The 24,245-nt window shown below is 37.3% G+C and overlaps 1 protein-coding gene across 1 annotated transcript in view; it reads left to right on the top strand.

Moving 5' to 3' along the window:
- Positions 1–24,245, top strand: part of LOC126158234 (uncharacterized) — a 679,797-nt gene that overhangs the window by 573,775 nt on the left and 81,777 nt on the right. The window contains exons 7-10 of the mRNA XM_049916428.1: positions 7,309–7,393; positions 7,500–7,595; positions 7,721–7,893; positions 15,864–23,565. Coding sequence (XP_049772385.1) covers positions 7,309–7,393; positions 7,500–7,595; positions 7,721–7,893; positions 15,864–23,565 — 8,056 coding nt within the window. The remainder of the gene's footprint in view (positions 1–7,308; positions 7,394–7,499; positions 7,596–7,720; positions 7,894–15,863; positions 23,566–24,245) is intronic.

Raw genomic sequence — 24,245 nt, 5'->3', positions numbered from 1 at the left:
ATTGTTTTACATATTAGATTGATGCATAAATTTGTAGTGTTTTTCCGTAAGTTTATAAGCATAACAGATACGCATAACAGAGATGTATATTCTCCTTCACTATTTACACCAATCTCCCAGTGCTAGGGTAACTTTTTGATTCTGCAATTGTAAAAGTCGCCTGGTTTTGAGGCAAAAAACTCATCAAGCCTCATTTGAAGTGTATTTTCATCTGTAAGGGAAGATCCTTGAAGATTGTTTGATAGAGAGAGGAGTCTGGCAGAATGCGAGCAGGCGTTATTGTGGAGTAGCATCACTTTCTGCAGTCCTCCTGGTCATTGTTCTTTGATTGCATCTGCAAGACATCTCACTTGCTGGCAATAAATGTCAGTAGTGATGGTTAACCTCAAGGAGCAGTTCATACTGGACCACAGAGTTGCTGTTCCACCAGACACGGAACATTGTTTTGTGGACGCACACAGGTCTTTGTATGGGGAGTTACTGCTTTGTTTCAGCTCACCCATTCCTTTCTTTTCCTTATATTAGTATAAAGGCACCGATTCTTGTGATAGGAATGTTTGGTGTTATTCACGAGCCAATTGACGTTGAGCAAGCAGTGATGTACATATGGCCACGCACCGATTTTTGTGATTTAGGCCTAGAGTGTATATCTGCATACCTGATTTTTGAACCTTCCTCATTGCACATAAATGTTGCACAATGGAATGATCATTGTTCATCACATTTGCCAGTTCTCGAGCACTCCGACATTGGGGCATTGCGGATTAATGCATTTAAATTATCTTCATCAACCCCCGAAGGTCTTTCTGAATGTGGAGAGTCGCTAATGGCAAAAAAAATCCTCCTTTAAATGAGAAAACCATTTTCCTGCCATGCTCTGTCTAGTGACATTATCCCCATACACAGTGCAAGTGTTTCTGGCTGCCTCTACTGTTGTCACCCCTCTATTGAACTCAGACAGAAGAATATGTCAGAAATGTTCCAACTTCTCCACTTGGCACTCCACTTTCACTCCACTTTCTAGTGTTCACAGCTGCACTCACCATCTCCAAATGACAAAATAATGACTCAGATAGCAACAGTGTTGACATTACTTCTCCACAAAGACAATGGAAATTCAATAATTTGTGGTATTTATTAAAGAACATCTTCTACACACCATGAGCTATACTAGAAATGTTTATTTGCCAAAACCATTTTTTTGGGTTTATAACGCATCACTAGTGGCGTATTATGTATGTTTATAGCACTGATGATGGGTTATAAGCCTGAAAACCAGTTTTGGCAAATAAACCTGTCTAGCTCCACTCATGGCCTTTAATAAATATCTGACAGCTGCAGAGCACCAGGCATGCAAGATTTGCCATATTGCGACACCAGCTACATTATCCCTTCCTCAAAGAACAGTGCCGCCTGGTGCTTCAGCCAGCTGTTGACAGCATCCTTGAGCACATCCTTGGTCATGAAGTGCTGAGCTGCCATCCAGGCCTTTATCTTTGTAAGAGACAAAAATTGTTTGGTGCCAAGTGCGGGCTGCAGGGAGAATGTTGAAAAATCTACTGGCCTGAAAGTCTGAATTTTTCCTTCATTCAGTTTGCAGCATGTGGTCGTGTATTGTTGTGAAGTAATAATGATCACTTTGGTAATCATCACGTGCTGTTTGTTTTGGTTTGTCCTTCAGAGTTTCATAAACAGTCACACAACAAACCTGTGATGTTGCAATATTCTCGAGAAATATTCTTGTGAAATCTATTGTCAAAATTTCTTTGTGATTCCAGAAAACTGTAACAATCATTTTGTGGTTTAACATCATCTGCTTGGACTGCCCTTTAGTTTCAGAGCTCATGTACTGTAACCCTTGTCTCATCCCTAGTCACTATTTTGTTCAGAAATTTCTCTCTCTCTTCATGTAGCATTCAAGTGGTGTTAGGCTGAACAAATTACTTCAGTTTTGTGATCATTGATAAGAAATTTTGGTGCCCATCCACACTCAGAACTTCTGCTAACCTAACCTTTCCATGATGTTGTTAAAGAGGGTTGTCCTATAAATCCAAGCCACATCTTTAGAAACAGTGGAAACTGTGGATAGACAACTTGCACTCACAATTTCATAAACATGTTGCACAATTTCATCAGTCACATCTGTGTGTCTTTCTTGAGAGATTTCGTCATGCACATCTATGTGACTGGCCTATGGGGGACTGATGACCTTAGCTGTTTAGTCCCCCTTAAACATCCTAACAACCACCACCACCACCACCACTGGCCTTGAATTTTCTGCATTATTCTCTCACAACACCATCACTCATAACCCTTGCCCCGTACACATGTCACATTGGTGATGAATCGCAGCAGCATTGACTCCATGTGCTTGCAGGAAATGAATGACAGAATGTATATCACAGTTGATGGGAGACACAGTAACAACATACATTTCAACTGCTTTGTAACAATGAAGATAATCAATTAGTGATAATATAATACAAATGGATAGATAAAAAAATGTACTCGCCAAGCAATGGCAGAGGGGCACACACACACACACACACACACACACACACACATACACACACACACACACACACACACACACAAAGGATTTAACTATTACAAGCTTTTGGAGCTGCCACTTGGTGAGTAGATTTTTTTATCTATCTGTTTATATTATATTCCAATTGCTTTGCTGTTTACACACTGATGAATGAAATAATGAGCTGCCTGATGCAACATGACCTCCTTTTTCATACACATAGGCATCGTGAAGCTACAAGCAGTTGTTTATTTTTAATAACCACACTGAGGGTAATATATGAGTAGCCCTCATATAATGGCAGTATTTTATTTTATTCTTTCAAATTTCTTACTGTAATTTGCTCAAAGGTTAATCAGCTGTTTCTTACTGTGTGCATTGAATTTTTTTTTGCGCTCTTTCCTTTCCTACTGCTGAGAGTTTTTTTAAAGCTAGAGTTGCTGTAAAAACAGTTTCTTTATTATCAATTATTCTCTAATGCTAGATTGTAGGAACCAAACAACATCCATATTTCAGTCAGTTCTTATTTATTTTTCTTTAAGCTACCAGTTTTGGCACTTCACTAGTGCCATCCTCAGGTCCCTATGCACACTGTGAATGGATGTACCACAAAGCTTGGTGCAGTACAGCAGGTGCTATCTAATAAATCTGGATTCAGTGAATATTTTTCTGAAGTGGGTACCCCAGCTGTTAGACAACCACACACTTGTTGTTTAACCATTGGGGTACTCACTTCAGAAAAATATTCATTGAATCCACCTGTTGTATTGCTCCAAGCTTTGTGGTACATCTGTTCACAGTGTGCATAGGGACCAAGGATGGCATCAATGGCACCAGTGCAGTGCCAAAACTGGTAGCTTCAAGAAAAGTTAATAAGAATTAATTGAAATATGTTGGTTTCTGCTTTACATACTGTTTGATCAGCCACTGTCCTGAGTCTATGATGGATCCAAGAAAATGACCAACTATATCCATAACCACAATTAGTTCTTTGAAGGCATCACTTACAAACAAATCTTTGGCAGAGTAATAGGCACTAGCATGGCACCAGCCTGTGTCAACCTAGTCATGGGCCATGTAGAGAAATCTGTCGTAAACAACCAGAATTTCAAACACCTTACCTGGTTCAGTTACATCTTCATGATCTGGACTGAGATTGAGGAAACCTTGTCCACATTCTTCCAGAACCTAAACACCCTCTGGTCCTCCGCAACCCAACAAGCCAACTGCCTCTGTGTTGACCTCCATCTTGAGGTTGGCTACATCAGTATCTCCATCCACATCAGATTTACCAACCACCAACAATACCTCCACTTTGGCAGCTGCCACCCATTCAACACCAAGAAATCTCTTTCATACAGCTTAGTTCTTCCATACAGGCCTATTGTGATGAGCAGTCCCTCTACAGATATACCATGGGTGTCACTGAGATCTTCACAGACCAAACTAACTAACCCTTGCAACTTTATCCAGGAATGGATCTGCCATGCCTTGTCCCCCCAGTCATTTATTATCTCCCACATTCCCACTGTCTGGCTACAAAGGAGTCCCTCTCTCATGATTTGGTAACCACCCAGGACTGGAGCAACTGAACCAAATTTTTCTCCAGAGTCTCGACTACCTCTCTTCATGCCCTAAAATACGAAATGTCCTGCCCACTATCCTCCTCATCCTTCCTGCAGGGTGTATTCAGCTGCCCACCCCATCTACTCAATATCCTTATCTGTCCCTACTCCACCCTGCTCCCAACCCATTAACGTGTGACTCATATCCCCAAACTAGACCTATATGCAAGACCTGCCCCATACATCCTCCCACCACCACCTAATTTGGGTGTCTCCTACCTATCAAGGCAGGGCCACCTGTGAAAGTAGCCATGTGATCTACCAACTTAGCTGCAACCTTTGTGTTACTTTCTACATGTGCATGACAACTAACAAGTTGTCCACATGAATGGCCACTGTGCCAAACTGTGGCCAAGAGACAACTGGACCCCCTAGTTGGTGAGTCTGTCACCCAACACAGTGTGCATCACTGTAACAACTGCTTTGCAGTCTGTGCTATTTGGATTCTTTCCACCAACTCCAGCTTTTGAAGTTTGCACATGTGGGAACTATGTTTGCAACATGTTTTTCATCCCTGTAAACCTCTGGCTTCAACATTCGCTAGTCCCTGTCTTCCACCTGCTTACTGGAGGTCTACATTTAGCATTTGTGCTCACTCAAATGAATCGGTGCACGTAATTCTGTGAAAGTTCAGCAAATGTCAGTGTAGTCACTTTGCTCACAGGGAGCAATTGTGTTTGACTTCCCTCATGCTCGTTCAAGCATCCCATGTTCAAATGGCCTGATCATCCTCTCTGGAAAAAGGGGAGAAATCCACTTCCCGAATTTTCGCACTGTAAAACCACTACAAGGTGTACAAGACTATGCTATGCCATTTTACAAACTTATTTTTTCATCAAAAGCTTTAATTTTTGTGTGTGAAAAAGAAAATTGCTATCTTCATTTCACATTTGTTTTCAAAATAATTTTCGATAGTGTTTGTCAATCAATTTTGAAGTAAGTTTATGATTAAAAAAACTGATTTTTTTCACACATGGTAGTATGAAATCTTAGCTTCTTAATAAACCATTTACCTTTTCATTATTTGTAACATTCAAGCACTTGATTTACAAATATTGTATTGAAAAAGTGTGATAGTGTGCACCTTACCAATCACTACTTTTAGACAATACATTACTCTGAGTCAAATGTTCAAGCAGTGTTCGAAAAGTAAAGCAACACATTTTTCTCAGCCAGTTTCAGTTGAAAAAATATGGAATTTGTTGTGGGACATTGTGGAATATTCCTGCTTCTGCCTCTATAATTCCGTGAAGTTCTGATAGGTGGCAGCAATATACGTAGCCTTCAAAATGGCATCTGTAATGGAGGTGCGTTCCAAGCAGAGAGCTGTCATTGAGATTCTTTTGGCAGAAAACCAGAGCATAATTGATATTCATAGGCGCTTGCAGAATGTCTCCAGAGACCTGGCAGTGAACAAAAGTGTGGTGAGTCGTTGAGCAAGGCATCTGTCATCACCAAACAAAGACACACAACCCTATCCGATGTCCTATGTGCTGGCTGGCCCCACACAGGTGTAATACTGAAGAAATGACTTCAGCATGTTCATCACCACAACAAATGCAAACAAATTTCTTCTCCATGACAGTGCAAGATCACAAACAAGTCACCGGCCGCTGTGGCCGAGCGGTTCTAGGTGCTTCAGTTCGGAACCGCGTGACTGCTACAGTTGCAGGTTTGGATCCTGCCTCGGGCATGAATGTGTCTGATGTCCTTAGGTTAGTTAGGTTTAAGTAGTTCTGAGTTCTAGGGGACTGATCACCTCAGATGGTAAGTCCCATAGTGCTCAGAACCATTTGAACAAGTAAGTCAGTGCACCTGAGATGAGCTCACAGAATCATTGGACTATCCTTCCTCATTCACCCTAAAGCCCAGATTCTGCACCTTCTGAATTCCATCTCTTTGGCTCAATGAACGATGCACTCTGTGGGAAGCAGTACATGGATGATTGGGGGGGGGGGTGGTATTGATCCAGCAAGACATTGGCTAAAATGTTCACAATAGAGTGGTGCCATGCACACATACAGGCCCTCCCAGTAAGGTGGCATAAGGCCATTGCATTGAACAGAGACTATGTTGAAAAAGCCAAAAGTATGGGAAATAACATGCTGTACTGGAATCCTGGATATGGCCAATCTGTGTTCAGAAAAACAGCAATGTGTTTGAATAGCCCCTTGTAGCTAAAAGATCAAAAAAGTTTTTTGAAATTGTACTGACATCAAGATCTGCCTTTTTTGCATGTAAATGTGAGCTATTAAATGGTGTCAATGCTACGATCGCAAGCTGATGGATTCATGTGGGCTTAATTTAATTTCAAACACTGCAGGAGAGAAAAATGAATTACTAGCAATCGCTCAGCCATGGTATCAAACCCTCGTTTGATTTTAATCTTACATATTCAGAAAACTCCAAATATACATGAATTTTTCCCTTGGCAATAACTGAACACACTGAAGAATCATCTGTTTTAGCCCTGTCGTAAAAGCAAATAATTCTTGTCTATTACCGATGAAATTGCAAAAATATATCCCAACAGGTTCTTCCTGCATCTACCTTCTTAAACAGTTGTTATACGTCGTTCCTTGTCACTAACTGGCAAGCCATTCAACATAGGTCACCACCTGTGAAGTCATAAAATTTCTCTTCTGTGTGAAAGTAGGTAAGACAAAAGTTTCTTTTTCAATTCTGCACATTTCTTCCAGTTTTCCATGAAATTGATTTTGTGGCAGAAACCTCGGCCGTACTAAATACTTGTAATGTTGATTGTGAAATTTTAATTGGTCCTTTCCATACTGTTGTTAACGCTGAGCAAATTATCCAGAGCCCATGGATGGCCCTTACTGATTGACATCGTTTGGGCATCTTACATATCTTACGATGAATCTCTATCTGATGTATTCCCCCCACCCCCTCCTTTTTCCAACTTTTCAGTGTTGATCACTCTCTTCTCCCTAAACAAGGAACATATAGTTGTAAAAACTATGATTACTACATTCTACTTTAAATGATTTTATTAGCAGTACTAAGCATTGACTCATCTGAAGCTAAGTATTGGCTTAGCTAAGTACTGGTATTCTGTGTCTCTTATTTTATCTATTAGTGACTATGAATTAAGTCATGAATTTATGTAAAACCTCCTTTCTGTTTTGCTTTAAGGGACCTAGCAGCCAGGAATTGTCTCATCACATCAGATTTGACAGTCAAAATTGGAGACTATGGCACAAGCATTGAGAATTTCAAGGTGAGTGGCTTACCTTCAATAAACTGGCATGACATACTGTATTCTTGTATAGATTGTACTCTTTTTTTATTGGAACAATGTAGTATATTGTTCTTATATTCAACAGGACGATTACTATTGTGCTGGAGACATAGCCCTTCCTATTCGATGGTGTGCTCCAGAGACATTACATTGCACAGAAACTACAATTGAAACAAAAGAGGTACACAATTTCAGAACTAGAATTTCATTTGTACATTTAACAGAAATATTACAGGATATTTTAATCTTGTTAGTCATATTTGAGCTTGCTTTGTATGTATGTTCATCAGACTTTTTTTTTTTCAGGTTACACCAAATGCCAATGTTTGGAATTTGGGTGTTGTTCTTTGGGAGATATGTGAGTTTGGCAAGTTGCCTTATGCTGAACTGACCGATGATGAAGTAATAGTTAAAGTTCTGGGTGAAGGAACATACCGGCTACCTCTGCCTTCATATATTTCTCCTTATAGGAATAATTTGTAAGTGTCCAAGAAGTTGTCTTCTTTTATTTTCATTTTTGAATTTTGGAATATCTGGGCAAGATCTGCTTGAAGATTTCATTATTTGAGAACAATATGTAAGTGATGATTTTTGTTATTGCTGAGTGGTATGATAGCACAAATGTACAGCAAGTCAAACATTATTGTAACATAAAAATGTAGTGTGTGTTTCCTCATCTTAGAATGAGGCATATATTTTTTGCTGGTACTTCCATCCATTATCTGTACATTTCAGCACATAGAGAAGTTCAAAGTGCATATAGTTAGCAGTTTATGAGATATGACTGTCAAGAACAAAAGATATTTCTGTTTTGTAAATATCTTCAGGGAAATTCTTTGTTCTCCAGTATCCGGGTTTTGCAGCTTCAACCCTATCATGTAGAATGTTTGGTAAGGTCAATTTGCACACTCAGGACAACATTTCCCTTCAGTTTCTCACTTAACAAACCTGTGAGTTTGAATGAATATCCTGTCACCTTTCTGAAATGAAAGAAGCCTGGGGTTGTGATGCTGGTTTCAGTATCACTGTTTTTGAGACTTCAGTTCCTTTTTGAGATTCCCTTAATGCCTTTTAAAATATTTTACAGCATTGAGAGTAAGAGATTTTGTGTGGTTGCTCTGTCTGACACAGTTTTAAAGTGTAAGCCAGAGCACTTACTTGCAAGTTGCAAGATTTCATTTTGTTCTTCACCAAAACCTTCCTTTTTGGGGTTACAATCTCCAGTTTCAGGAGAACTTCCATTGAGCATAGAAAAGTAGTAGAGATGTACTGGAAGACTGGACTTATTTGGCAGATGAATCACTGTACACTGTTATAGAAGAGAGATTTTAGAGGAGTCCCTGTAAAGCTGAAGCTATATCTATCCATGGAGCTCCCTTGGATAGCTCATCTAGTAGGGAGCAGAGATCGAGCTTCAGTTCCTAATGTAGCAATAATTTTCAACTATGTAGAATGCACAGATCACACATTAGTGCAAAGTGAAATATATCATTTGGCATGAAAGCATTTTAAATGATATAATGATATACTGATTAAATAATGGAAACTCAGTTTGGAATATCACATTATTAGGAAAGGGATAGGTTGCTACTCACCATAAATATGACCTGTTGAGTTTCAGACAGGCCGAATGAAAAGAATGTTACACATTATATCTTTCGGCCGAAGTCTTCTTCAGGAAAGAAGACACACACACATTCACACAAGCAAACACACCTCCTACACACATACCGCTACCCTGGGCATCTCCATCTGGAATCCAGTTGGAGTTGCCAGTGGTTATGGTCATGTGCTCATGAGGTGTGCTTGTTTGTATGTGCTTTCTTTCCTGAAAAAGATTTTGACCGAAAGCTATTATTTGTAACATTCTTTTAATTGTGCCTGTCTGCAGCTGAAGGGGGTCATCTTTACAGTAAGTGGCAATCTATCTTTTTCCCAATATGTGATAAAATGGAACACCTGCAGCCATCCTTATGATGTTACTTATTGTATGGCCACCAATTTCAATGCACATCTTCAGACCTTAACAGATGCTGAGGGAGCCAACTCCAATTTTATACACGATTCATCAGTGGCCAAAGTTGTGAACTGGTTTTCACAGACTACCTGTAAGGACGGGTGTAGGGGTTCCATTATATTATGTAAGTGAATGGCCGAAGTCTCAAACCTCCAGTCAGGAGGATGGACGTATAAAAACTTTTCCCAATGTTGTTGATGTGACTATTAGTTACATTGTAATTGAAATATCTTCAATTTTTATTACAATTGATGCTTACATCATGCCAAACATGACAAATTATTTTATTTGTGGGCAAACTTGGTAGTTTTTCTGGTCTGACAGTCAGGATTTTTCTTCTACTATCAAGAAGTGTTGTTGATGATTTATCAGGCTATTTGTTTCCACATATTATTACAATTACATATGTCATAGCACACTTGCAAACATCTTATTTACACTTATGTTCATTTAATTACTCATTAAGTAAACACTGTCCCATAACTGGCAAGGAGTTAAAAAATCAGTACATCAGTGCAAGAAAATGTGTGATGACATCCATGTGTGTGCAGATTATACATTCTCCAGTCACATTAATGTGACCACTGCTGGAGCGATCACAGCCAGTGCTTGACGTCAATGTGCAATAACTAATCACAGATAGCAGGTGGCAGTACTAGCAGTGGAGGGTATATAAAGCGTGTTGGCGGGATAGGTAAACAGTGCAGTTGTTGTCATAATGTGGAAAGAGATCGATTTATCTGACATCCAAAAGGGCAGGATCATTGCCTTTCAGGCCAAGGTTGGAAGCATTTCTGAGATGGCTAAGTTTGTAAACTGTGTGCTGCTGTGGTTAAAGTATACTGTCCATGGCAAAATGGTGCTATCAAAAAATCAGTGCCAAGGCAACTGTGATGCACCATGGGACATCTAATGCCACTGTGATGCACCGTGGGACATTATCACATTGGAAGAAACAGTTATGTCCTAGAAACAATGCTTGTGACAAAGAGTTAACATCTTAATAATAAAAAATGCTATCTTAACACTTAATAGTTGCTTCTCCATTCAGTCAGGCTATTGAGCCCACTGAAACCCATGACATGAGTGCTTAAACCATTAAAAGAACTGCTTCACAGTTTGTCAAAGTATCTTAGACTGCACCCCTTGCTTTGTTGTTTTCCACATCCTTTGACAAGGAATAATGCAAAGTAGGCTTTTCAAATTAATACTACATGAACCACTGGCCAGTAATACAGGTTTTATGGTCATAACACCTCTGAAGCTCCCTTCCTTCCATTCAGTTGATTTACTAGAAATATGGTAGCAGGACCTGAAATTTAATGTCGTAAATATAATGAAGTATGCTGTTAACAGATGTGATTTACATAATGAAAATTTTGAAATTATTTTTGTAACAGTAAATTGCAAATTTAATTATAATTACTTTGAACTGTTGCAGTACAATCACACTTAAATAAAAATAGCACATGTTCTATTAAAATATTTTCTCGCTGTTTACATATGCTGGTGAACAGTGTATAATTATCTTCTGCAGGACATCATTATGTAGAATGAACTACTTGTGGGTATTTCTTTCAAATCAGGAAATGAATGTTTTGTATGAAGGCTGTTGGAAACTCACCTCTCTTTTGCTGTAAATAAAATACTGTAATTGGCAAGGTAAATTCATGTGTAAAATTAGAAACGACGCCTCCCTATTACTTTGTTTGTATGATCACCATTCAAATTCAAGCATTTATCATCTCTCTTTATGAGTTGTCAAATTCCCTCTCCATAAGATTCTGCTGCAGTCATTGCAGTCAAAGGTTTGGGAGCCAAGCTACTTTTTCATATTCGTGAAAATGTGGAAAACACTCAGTCATGTCTGCACTGTAAGGAGGATGTTTAGAAATATTTGCAACTGACAACAATTCTCGTGTCTGTTTAGCATAGTGTGACAAAGCACTGTCGTACAAAAACCGGTGGATGGTGACTTCTGTTGTCATTATGTCATTGTCGATGTTATCTAGATGACACCTTCACTAATTACACATTCTATACACATTTAATTTTATGATGAATGTCAATAGTTTTGAGTTTGTTTTGTCACTGAAAACCATATACAGAATGGATTTCCCATTTGGTGTGATTTTAAGTTGAAACAATCATTATGAATGCTTAGTGTAGGTGAATAAGAAACAATGTGCATTCCCACTATTGTAACTCTAAGCAGAGCGACCTCTTCTGACATCAAATAGGCAAGGTGGAAATATGGAACAGTTTTCACTAGAACATACAGTATCATTGTGTATACCAGAACTTCTCATTTAAAGTTCCTAAAATCTGGTTATTAGTACCTCATAATATTTTTTAATTTGTCATTCATTGTAGCTGAGACAGTGCACAACTTGTAGTGGCTAATTTTTAAGCATTGATCAGTGCCTTAATTAAATCCAGTATAAGAGAGAAACACTGTTGGAAAGCAGCTCTCATTGCTTATATGTGCCTTGGAACTTTTAAAAGGTGTATGCAGTAGACGCTAGCTGCATCTAAATTGTGCACTAGCTAAAATTAATCATGCAGGTAAGAAGAGGAAATATATGCAGATGCAAGATAGACACAGCAATGAAGATTAAGGAAAATGGAAAAAGAAAGAAAAAATCATTCTTCCATGGAATATTTTCATTAAAACATCACAGTTAACCATTTTACTTGCATTACAGTGAAAAATATAATACGTAGCAGTACAATTTTTTCAATAACAACTACAGATTTGGTGACTATCGATCTGTAGTAACAGGCTGATTATGTAGTTACATTTCTGTATTGTTTCAGCAGTCTGTGAGATGAAAGCGATTATTTATGATTTCCAGTCTTTAAAATGTGTTTATCTTACATTAATTATCTTTAATGGTCATTGTTTCCACATTTTGGCTTGCAAAAACTTGTCTAACTGCCATTTGTTTACCTCTTACTCAAACTCTCGTGTTTTTCAATTTCTGGGTTTACTTTCTGTTTTAATTGATTTTGCCCTTGGCTTTTCAGTAATACCTCACCAGCCAACTATTCGGTCACATTTAACATTTCCTGCATGGCAGACTACCTCATGAGATGACAATTACAACTCACATTTGTTGTTTACCCAGCTGAATATCATGACAGCCTGCACAAGGGAAATTTATTTAATGTAAAAGTCCATTAAATCAGGCAGTCTCCTTCCTCGCTTCATGTTGAACTGTTATTGCAGTGGATTAAATAAATTTGATAATTTAGGATGGCTGCACAGCAAGATCATGGTTACTGCTAGGTAAAGAATTGGAAAATGTCCAGCATACATTTTTTTTTACTATTTATTATGGCATTAGATGCAATCTGAAAACACAAAGTAATACTCTCCATTAAAATGTCATATCTTCAAAAACAAATCCTTAGAAACCTCTCATGAATTATACATTGCATACGCAGAGGTATAATTCCATCATGGTCTATGTATGGAATAGCTGCGTTGCAGTGCACAATTACATATTAGTTATGATTGCATGTGATTGGCCACATGTAGCCATTTTCCTTATGATGGTTAGTAGTCAATTGGTGTCAACATTATAGTTAAAAAATATAGTGAAATAATTTTTTGTGTATAATCCTGTTCTATGTGGGTAGGTAATGGGGGTTATGAAGGCAAACATTCTCCTAAAAGGGCTGCGATCATCCCATCCAGATTGCAGGATCTGTGACAAGTGCTCAACTGTAGCCTCTGCACTGTAGAAGAGGCAGATCTCCTGCAGTGAAATGTACAGTGTGGATAACTGTTGCCCACTTTATGCATATAATAATGAAAATTAAATTAGTCAGTGTGGCAGAGTTATCACAGCCACACTATTTGCCTCTATGCTCCATTTTTTTCTCGTACTGCACTTCTGTTCCCAGTATGCCCTGTGCTGCCCTTGTTTCAAACACTATTTACTCTCTCTACCACTTCCAACTTTTAAGTTCCGTCTGTTGATAATATATCAGCATTGAATTACCCTCTTCCTCCCTCCTGCTGGATCTGCATTGAAAGTACTCAAGGAATTTGTTGCCTGACCATTGTAAAGTCAATTTTTGCAAACACTTCCTCTCTCATTTGGCTAGTGAGGAAACCTGAACATCTCGAAGCCAGTGAAGTTTTTGTATGTGCTTTCATACTGTCACTGCCTTTGAAGTAGACATTTCTTCTGTGTTTATTTAGTGTTTGTGTAATCGCAAATGCTCAATAATAGTATCGAGATTTATATTAAAAAAATTTATAGACGTACTTTGAAAGTTTTATAAGAAAATCCTGGTGAATGTGTACATGGATTAAAGGAGACCTCTCCCGAAAAGCAGAAGTGTTGAATCTCGACAGGCACACAAAAAAGAAATATGACTTGCTAGTTTTTTTAGAGTAATCTTTCTTCAAGCTACAATATAAACATACACAGAAAAACACACACAAATGAGTGCACCCGCTTGCGTGGCCATGCCGCTATAGTGCACTGACTGGACAAACATTTACATCTAGCCGGCACCATGTAGGGGCTTACGGGGTGTGTGTGACCTCTATCTCAAAAATGGATTGCTCCAAAAAGTAGCAAGTTTGCTCTCTTCTTGTGTGTACATATCAACAACATAACAATTCTCCTTTTTGGTGAGTAATTTACTTTGAAAGTTTTCAGTCCATCAGATGGTGTTAGCTTTGTGAATCATGATCATGTGCAATGTCTTCAGCAACGTGCCCTTTTTGTCATCACAATTCTCTATTAGCTTTAAACTAAGAATTTGAAAAGTCAGCACATACAGAAAATTTATAAGCAGTTTTGTGATGGCAAAGACAACATCTAGTAGTTAAACATAGCATGGAGTGCACAGTTTTTTGAATGAGTTGTGAGGAGATCTCATAACTTCTGAGCCAGACTTGGTTACAATGTATTTTGGTGAGTGAAAAGGAGCAAATGTGGACAGGGATTGCAGTGCAAACCATATATTTAGATGCTACAGTTGTAACCAGTCTACTCTTCCAGTGTATTGCATTTCAGTAACTGAAATATAAGTTTTATTTGTCGTCACATGTAGCAAACACCCAGTAGTGACACACATTTTTGAAAACAGGCCACAGAAATAGTCTTGAGAAAATATTGTCACTGTCACAACTTTACTTTTGCTATTCATGCTCACTTACACATTTTCTTGCTGCTGTGGAGTATGAAAACATTGTTTCTTTTAAATCTTATGTTTCTTGCAGCCTGCCTCCAGCCTTCTGGATTCTCAGGCCTTGTATGAAGTGTGTATTTCATTCAAACCCATTTTCCCTTTCCTGCATTTTTAAATTAAGTGTCTGAATGTGTAGCTAAAGTGACTCCAGTTGTATCTGTATCATCTGTTTAGTGTTTGTTGTACATTTGAAGCATGGTACACATTCAGAAAGTTGAACAGTATTTCAGATTAATTGTGTCGTTATTTGGTAATGTGAATTAGCCTTTGTTTTAGTTTGGCAGGTCACTCTTGGATTTTTCTTATGTAGGTTATTGCAGTTTTTGTGTAAAGTCTGTAGATTAATGTAGTGTCTTCAGTATATCTGTGGAAAAACGTCATATTTTCAAATATTTTTGTAACTTTTCACACTTTCTTTATGTGTAATATGAATGTAATTTCGCATACTGGAAGTGCTTGTTTTGTTTTGTAATTGTATTTTGCTTGATACGTTTGTCATTGTGTTTCATAGAATTTATGCAGATGACCACATTATTTGAAATTTGTTGGAAGATCACACATCATTATATCATATATTAAAAGAAACTTTAAAGACACTGAAACAAGAATATTCTCTGCATACGATATATGTTGCATGAATTCTTGTTACTGAAGTGCATCATGGGAATATTTATTTTTACTAGTTACAAAAGTGGTGGATAGTTTTTTCACAAAATTAATATTATTTTCTTTTTTGTAAAGAAAATGACACTTACTAAATTATTGTCATACCAGCAGTCATCTACAAGATATTTGTAATCATGTCAGCTGAATTTCATGATGTGTGTGTAACATAGACATTATTGGAGGATAATAATGCCAGAGTATGTGTGTTTTCCATGAAAATTTGTCCATTTCAACTGTTTGTTTATAAAAAAGTATTTTGAGTGTGACAAACTTTTCTTATATCATGCAATAAGAGTTTTACCTCATGGAAGGACGACACACAGAATTTTAAACAGTGACAAATTGGACTGTATTTCTTACTTTGTTTTTATTGAACTTAATGTATCTCATTACACAGAAACATGTCATTTTAATTTGGATTTTTTGAATACTTCAACTTTAAAATGTTTATTTATGTGTAAATGTTTTCCATATTAATTTACAAGGGGTGTATATTTCTTTTTACATTTTTCATTTACACTTCTGATTGCCATTCATAAATGTCATATTTTGCAGGTATCTTCTCATGAAGCTCTGTTGGGAACCTGTTGTGAAGAGGCCAGCTTTGGACCAAGTTGTTAGAATGTTAAACCATCTGCATTTAAGCCACGACCAATACATTGGAGAGGAATCCAGTCTACAAACAGATGAAGATTTTGAAAGGCGCTGGGAATCTTTCAAGCCAAACACCATACCTAAGACTGACAATCACACTTTGCCCAGGCAGCACCATCAAGGTGGCCTGCCCATTTCTTTCATTGAACAGAAGGCTTTTGTTTTGCCACGACCATCTGGAGAAAGCATGGATGTGATGTCACTGTCAATAATTTCCCCAGAAGTTAGCAGTTCTTCACCAATGACAACATCACCACAACTGTCATTGACAAGCAGCTCAGGAGGGGATTTCTTTACCCCAAATTTGCAGCAGAAACAGAAATCTGCTAGCCTTCAAGATCTACATGGATCAGTTGAGAATTTGTGTGAAACATCAATAGATGAACATTCAGATACTTTTGTGAGAACAGATGTTGCTATTGCAGATGATGATAGAAATACAATGAAATTTTCTGAAAGTTTGAGTGTAGTTGAATCAAAGAACAATGAACTTGAAAATATAATATCTGAACCTGATTTTGATTCATGGCTACAGGGAGTAGAAACAACAAATGAAGAAGATGCCAAGTTTGTAATGAAAATATCTGAAGCTATAAGAGATCTAGACAATGCTCTTGCTCAGGAAAAAACTTCATCATCATCTTCAGAAGTTTCCAGTCACACTGTTTCGCATCATGAGAGTCCTGCCAAGGATATAGTGGCAAGTGAACAGAATGTTGTTTTGGATTTCAGACTTGGAATTCCAGCTGAAATTGAAACTGGTAAAACAAGAGAGTCTGAAGCACAGCTTGACAGTCTTCAGGAAGAGAGTTTTCCTTACAAAACTTTCCACCATGAAAGTAAAACTACAGATTCGGGAACAGATACTGAAGATGAAACATGGAGGAAGAGGATAGAACGTGGAGAGTTTTCTGAAAAAGTGAAAGAGAAATCAAAGAGTGTAGCAGATCTTATGATTCTAACTCACATTGAGTGCAGTGATGGTAGTGATTCTGAACCTCCTTCTTTGACATGGAATTTTGAGAGAAGTGTGAATAGAAAAAATTCTCTTTCTCGGCAATATAGTGGCTCTGCTGTTAAATCAGCTTGTTTTCCGATAGCTGGCAGTGAAGGTAATATTCACCAGGCAGTATTGGGTGAGGAGTTCTTTAGTACTTTGGTTAAACTTCATGAAGCCCAAAAAGATGGTAACAAAAATAGATTGACAATCAATTCATTGTCATCACAGAGCTCAGAAATTAATTTGACTCCTTCTCCGACGCATGATCCACTCATACAGAGATCATCACCTTTCAGTGATGATTCTGCATCTGAAGTACATAGTTTATTATCCTCAGACCATCCGCATAAAAAAAATTTTTTAGCCATTAATGCCTCGGAAAGAAAATCTGAACTGACAGATAATTCAAACAGTGCTAAGCCAATTATAAAAGAAGTTTTAATTGATTCACAGTTGAAAGAAAGGATAGTCCTATCTGATGCGAACTATCAACCAAATAAAAATTACCGTGAGATATCCACAACAGAAAACACTTTGGTTTCTTGCAGTAAGCAAGAGCCTACTGAACTGAAAAGTTTAATAAATAGTTTTTTAGAAACAGAAAGACAATCCAGCTGTTGTCCAACCATGGGTTCAACTTGCTCATTTCATAATAGTTCTGAATCTGAAAGGCTGTCTTGTTTAGAGCATAGTGTAGGGCTTAAGGATAATAGTAGTGCGAGAGAAGATACTTTAATAATAGATGATGCAAATAATGACTCTGTTCCTTCTTTGTTACATAATAAGATTTCAAATGTGGATAGCAGTAAAACATACACTTCTTTTCAATATCCTATCAGTGATAATGAAAATATTGATATTAAAAAAAATAAAGAAATTTCTGTCAGTGACACTGGTCCTACTATGCTGCTGGTAGACAGTAACACTTCCACTCTAGCACCTGCTAGTGGTTTAAAGGATTTGTCACCTGAGTTTTTTGCTGGTGAAGGTTTTGTCAACAAAGTGCAAGATGTGTTAAGTACAGCTGATGATGAGTCCGTGGAATCAATTGATGCAGTATGTGACCAACCATATGCTGAAAAGGAAGGAAGCAACTCTATAGATGAACTGAAATTGTGCCCAGATGAAACAAGTGAACAAGATGTTGCTGTTTTAATTAGTGATAATTTTGATAGTGACAATGAGATCCAAGTCAGTGGCCATTCACTACCAACACAAAGTCTAGACGAAAGAGAAAAGAATATACTAATAAGTAATAATTTAAGTATACCACACATAACAAGTTCAGATGAAGATTATAGTGGTTCAGTTATATTAGGAGCATCTGAAGAATTTACTATGGATTACTTTAAAGGTCTTAATACAGCCTTTAGGGATGACAGTACATATGGCAGTGACAGTTATGTATATTCTGAGGGAGATGGTGACAGTAAATTAGATTTAGGTATGAATGTTCCCTTTATTGTAAAAAAACCTAATGAAATTGCAGAAATGGGTAATGATGACTCCTTGCAACACATTCAATTAATGCTGGAACAGAATGAGACATCACAACCATTAGAATTAAATGGTGAACATGTCTTAACTCATTTTGTGTCATCAGAAAGAACATTATCTTCAACTACTGAAAATATAACTCCATTTCCATTGGAGTACAAAGAAAATAATAATGGAGGTTGTATTTCATTATCACCAGATGAGAGTAATATTAGCATATCTCCAGAAGCTGTTACAGAGGTAGTTAAAGAACATGAACAGTTTCCAGAAAAGAGTAATTCAGAAAATGAGAATGATACCAAAATTGAAGGGGAAATAAATTCCATGTGTAATAGCTGTAACAAAGCAGATCCAGGGTTCAGAGGGAGTCTGGAACAAACAAATTGTGGTCAAGAATCAAATGTTAATGCAGTTGCATCTTCTGTCGATTCAGATGTTCTTACAGAGAGATATACTCAAGACACAGTAGGACGATTAACGGAAAACTACATGCAGATGCCACAAAATGATAAACATCTAGAGGAAACCCCAGGGGAGTTTTCAGAACAGGCTGTAACTGATAGCTGTGGTCCAGTTCACTTTACTCTTGATAATGACACTGAAACTATCTGTACTAAAGCACAAACTGGAGTTTCTGAAGAAGCACTTTATTCTTTGAGCAATGTTCACCTCAATAATCTTAATCCCATGCAAGAGCTCAATTATCGTCCATCATCTGAGAGTACAATTACGGAGTCTTCAACCCATAATACAAGCAACATTTGCCAGTGTGAAACTGTGATTGAGAAGGTGCCCTTTGCTGGGCACAATGATGGCAGTCACTTAGTCGGAAATGAGACAGAATGTGCTGTTGCAGACTTGCTCCATGGAGATCAAAGCAAATCATCAAATTTAAATATTGGAACACTGGCAACAAAGGTAGATTTTACAAAAGTGGAAACAGAAAGTGTAATTCCCCCATTGGTTAATTTGAAACAAGAAGTAAACAGTTCTGCACCACATAGTGTAGAAGCCCAAGTTGATGTTAGCCTGCCTGATCACATCAGAATTTGTACTACAACTATAGAAAACAATGTTTCAAAAAATGTTTATACTGAGCCACCATTACTTCCAGAAAGTGAAGTTACAGAGAACATTAATGTGTTGTCTAATGATTGTTCTTTAAATTCTCTCCATGGAAAAGCAGAATTTTTAAACATTGATGTAGCAGGAAATGACTCTAGCATTAATGAGTGCAAGAAAGGAATAGAAGAGAGTATGGATGATAAAATATGGACAGGCCCTTACCTAGCATCAGGGTACGAAATTCATACTAAGGAACAAAGTATGATTAGCTGCACTTCAGAGAAAGGAAAGATGGGATTAGAAGATACAAAATCTGAATTACAAATTCCAAGCTTAAATCTCATTTCTGCCACACCCGTAGATTCAGAACAAACCAGTCCAGATACATCTATTGTGGCTAACATATTTGATGTAGAACTTGTTAGCACAACAAAGCCTGTGGAGGAGCAGAAGACAGGTGAAGATGTAGCTTATGAAAGAGAGATTGTTGATGAGTGGATAGATAACACACTCCAGAAATGTACATCATTAAATGAGGCAGATAATTTAAGAGTGGCAGATCCTGAGAAACTATCAGCATTAAGTGACCCTAACTGTGATCTCAAAACCACATTATCAGAATTTATTCTCAAGGAAGTCATCCATAGTTCTCTAGAAAAATCGTGTTTACTTGCAGCGAAGCAGGCAATACTGCCTTTGGTGGAATTAAGTAAAACAGAGAGTGATAAGGAAACTATTTCTGACAGTGGTGTCAGATTACACCCAGAAGAAAAATCATTCCACAATTCTGCTGGCAACATAAATAATACAATCACAAGACAGCTTCACATTGATACTAATAAAGAAGATCTAGAAATTAACAATTTAGAATCTTTCTTGTCAAAAAATGCACTACAAACAGATCATGCTGCTCTTGATTTTCTTAGAGGTGGTGTTGATGAGAAGATTGAAATGTGTTTGACATCCAAACAGTTATCATTTCTTGATTCTGGAGAAGATTCATTATCTGAGGCATCACCAAATAAAGTAGAGAAGTGGAACCATCAGCATAAAGCTCAAATCTCTGGTGACGAAATGCTCCATGTGACCTTTGATGAGAAAAACTATGAACATAGTCGAAAGCTACATGACTATCAGGTGCGATTTAACCAAGATGTCATTGTTGAGCTAGATGATGAATTGGGCCTTGATGTTGTGAAACATTCTACACCGGATGATGAACGAAGTAGTGACTCAGGATTTCGTGACAAAGGTAGCCTTAGTGAAAGCTGTGAAGATGCTTGTGATGAAAAATACAATTTAGAAGATATTGAAGCTGAACTAGAGGAGACTTTTAATAAAGGTGGATTTAACTATTCTGCTAAAGGGGAAGAATGTGATGAAGATGCAGAACACAGAAGTACTGCTCTTGATTTTCCTGATGACTCTTTCTCAATTCAAGGAAACAGGGATGAAATAGCTAATATTGATATTATGAACCATAAGAAATGTGATTCTGATAAGATTTTGGAAAGCAATATAAATGACCCTGATAAAATGGAAAAATGTGATGTACCAACTACTTATGTAACTTCTCTTGAGCAGTTAAATACAGAATTTTCGCCCCTGAACCTGAATTTGAACATAAATGCCTGGAAAGGTGAAAATGAAAGCTACCAGTTTTCTGATAATTTTGTTGAACTTAATGTACCTGTGTTGTCAGATGAATGTGTCTCAAAGGATCAGTTAAATACTGATGTTCTTAACAACAAAGACAACTGTGGAAAAGAGGAGTGTAATGAGAGATGTATTTGCTCAGATAATGTACATGTTCTAGCTGCTGTGAGAGATGTTACTTCAGAAACACCATTGAAAGTTTGTTCAAACTCTGTAAAAAAAGAAGATATATTTTTAGAAAATGACCATTTCCCTGTGACTGATCATTCTGGGTGGTTCTTGCATGAGCCAAATGATAAAAGATATAAAAATTCTGATGAAGATGAATGCAGCTGCAACTATGATTCAAACATTCCAGAAGAAAATCTAAGCCCTGGAAGTTCAAGCTCAGATAGTTTTAAAAATGATGATAGCAGTGGCAGTGATAAATATGTTCCACTTAGTTTAGATGAAGAGTTTGTGGCTGCAATTAGAAATGAACTTCGTGATAAACTACCATGTGCACAGCAGCAAACTCATCCTGATGAAATAGATGATGTTGATGATGATTTACAAAGAGAAGAAGAACGCACTGATATTACTATTCTTTACAATGTTTACACTGCTCCGCTCTCACCAATTCTTGAAGAAAGAGAAAGTGTCAGTTCACTTACAGCCACCATAAGTGAAAACTATCCCATTCCATCATCTATCATGAAAGGAAAACAAAAAGATGAATTTGATTCAGAGCCAGTTAGCCCTGTGTTTTTGAATGATATATTTGGAGAATCATCTGATTACTGTGAAGAACAGGAGAAGAGAAGATTTGAAGAAGAAATTCGACAAGCACTGGCAAATTGCAGTGTGAGTAGTGTTGATACAGACAGTGACCAGCACAAAAACAGTGTCATTTCTGAAGACTTGGAAGAGGATTTCCAGCAACCTAATGATGTTGCAAGCATTGATAAAAATGAAAAGACAGTAAAGGATGCAGTAAATCAACATGATGACTATGATGATGACTTTTTAGTTGTGAATACTGAGACTAATGAAGTTACTATGTTAGAAAGCCCAAAACCAAAATCTTATGTTGCATTTGTAAAAGAATTTGAAGATATGAGTGAAAAACCTGCCAGTCAGTTAGCAGACAGTAATTCCATTACAAGAAGTGGTATTAATTTCAGCAGAGATATAGCATCAGATGATGAAGTATTCACACCAGATAGCATATCTCCTGGAGGAAATGAAAGAAGTTCCCCGGTAAATGAAATGTTGGATATAACAGGTAGTTTTACCCAAGATGAATCTCATGATTGTGACAGTCACAGTAAAACATGCTGTGATATGAGTAAAAATAACTCCACAGATCATGTGAATAATGAACCTGCAAAAATTTTGTTAGAACCAATGAGTAGTAGTAAAGAGAAAGCCTGTGTAACAGAAGGCCAAGATTATGATGAATTTATTCAGAGACATCGCAAGGAGCAAGTGAAAAGAAGTGAGGAAATGGATGCTGTATCTGTTGATGAAAGCATAGAAGATAAGTCTGAAAGCTTATCTGAAGCAGAAAACAAGACACCAGAAGATAATTCAAAATCTGAGTCATTTAGTGAAGCATTATCAGAACCAATTTCATTGGGAACACATCAAACTGGAGTGGAGAATACACTGAAAAGGCATCAGTGCTATGATGATCTAAGTACAGGTTTTACACAGGATGGAGATTTAACAACACAAGCAGAAGAAACTAATTCAGGAGACCAACTTGATGTGTCCAGTTTTTGTGAAAGAGGCCCCGAATCATATTTGTGTACATCATTTGATAAATCAGCAGACACAGATTCTCATAAAAAGTGTGATGTGAAAGAGTTTACAGAACACAGTGAACTTCTTAATTCACTTAAAATGTTAATGAATCAAAATAGGACTGATAATTATTCAGAGAAGATAGCAGATAGTGATAAAAATGAAGGAACCAAGCAAGAAGAAAGTGAAACACAACTCGTTGATCAAATGAGTGAAAGAGGACCTGTTCTAAATGACACCCTGAAGCTTTATCGGAAAAGAAAAGAGGCTGAAGCTGCAATCAGTGATGAACGTGACTGGCTTAGTGCAGGCCGAGAAGCCAGTGCCCTTTCAACCAAGGCACCCATGCCTTCACCGGAAGAGGAATCATGGAAACAGTTACCATCAATGTTAGCATTTTCAGCTGATTTGAACAGTGCTGAGGAGAAAGATACAGGTTTTTCACCTGTACCAGCAGCAATTTCTGATGATCTCATGTCAACATCTTTCAGTCTAAAAGAGGAAGACTTTGGTGATTGTTACACTCCAGATTGGGAAAGTGGCTCAGAGGACACAAATGAAGAAGACAACTCCAGTTCAAGTGGGGAATTCATATGGAAGGTGAGCTTTGTAGCATCTTTCTGTGATTTTTGTTTGTTAAGAAATCAGTCTTATTTTTATTCTTAATTTGGTGAAACAGTTCTAAAATTTTGCCCCTTACCATTTATCTTCATTGATTTCTATCCTCATCATGTCCTTCTAAAGTTAAATTTTGCTAGTAGTACAGTCAACCATATCACTGATCTCCAGATATTGTATTTTGCTGCTGATTTCATGTGCTATTTTGTCTAAGTCCATACAGTGAGCTGCTGAGATCTGTGCTTGACAAATCAGAAGATATATCTGGGGAAGCTGTCAAAATGTAATGTAAAATGATAACATTAAATTTGTGGCAAATTTTTTTTAAAAAATCTGGAGATTATTGCTTGCGCCAAGAAAACCTAGGAGACGAGACACACAATTTTGTTCTGATTATTTTTTTCAAAAATTGTAAGCATTATTCTCCCTGATTTTATATGTATACATTTTCCATGAGCATCCGCAATAACACATACTGAACATATCCTTCCCTGCAAGTAGACAATTTTTCATTTCATTATCTCATCAAAGTAATCTCAAAGTAAAATAGATGAAAACAGGCTTAAGTAGAACACCTTAATTGCTGCAACGAGTTACTAATTCCTGGAAAAAATACCTTCTCTTCATTGGCTGTATGTTTAAATCTGAGTAGATGTTGCCTT

This window comes from Schistocerca cancellata, chromosome 2 (genome assembly GCF_023864275.1).
Source record: "Schistocerca cancellata isolate TAMUIC-IGC-003103 chromosome 2, iqSchCanc2.1, whole genome shotgun sequence".
Classification (NCBI taxonomy): Eukaryota; Metazoa; Arthropoda; class Insecta; order Orthoptera; family Acrididae; genus Schistocerca; species Schistocerca cancellata.
This window is presented reverse-complemented; position numbering and strand designations above follow the sequence as displayed.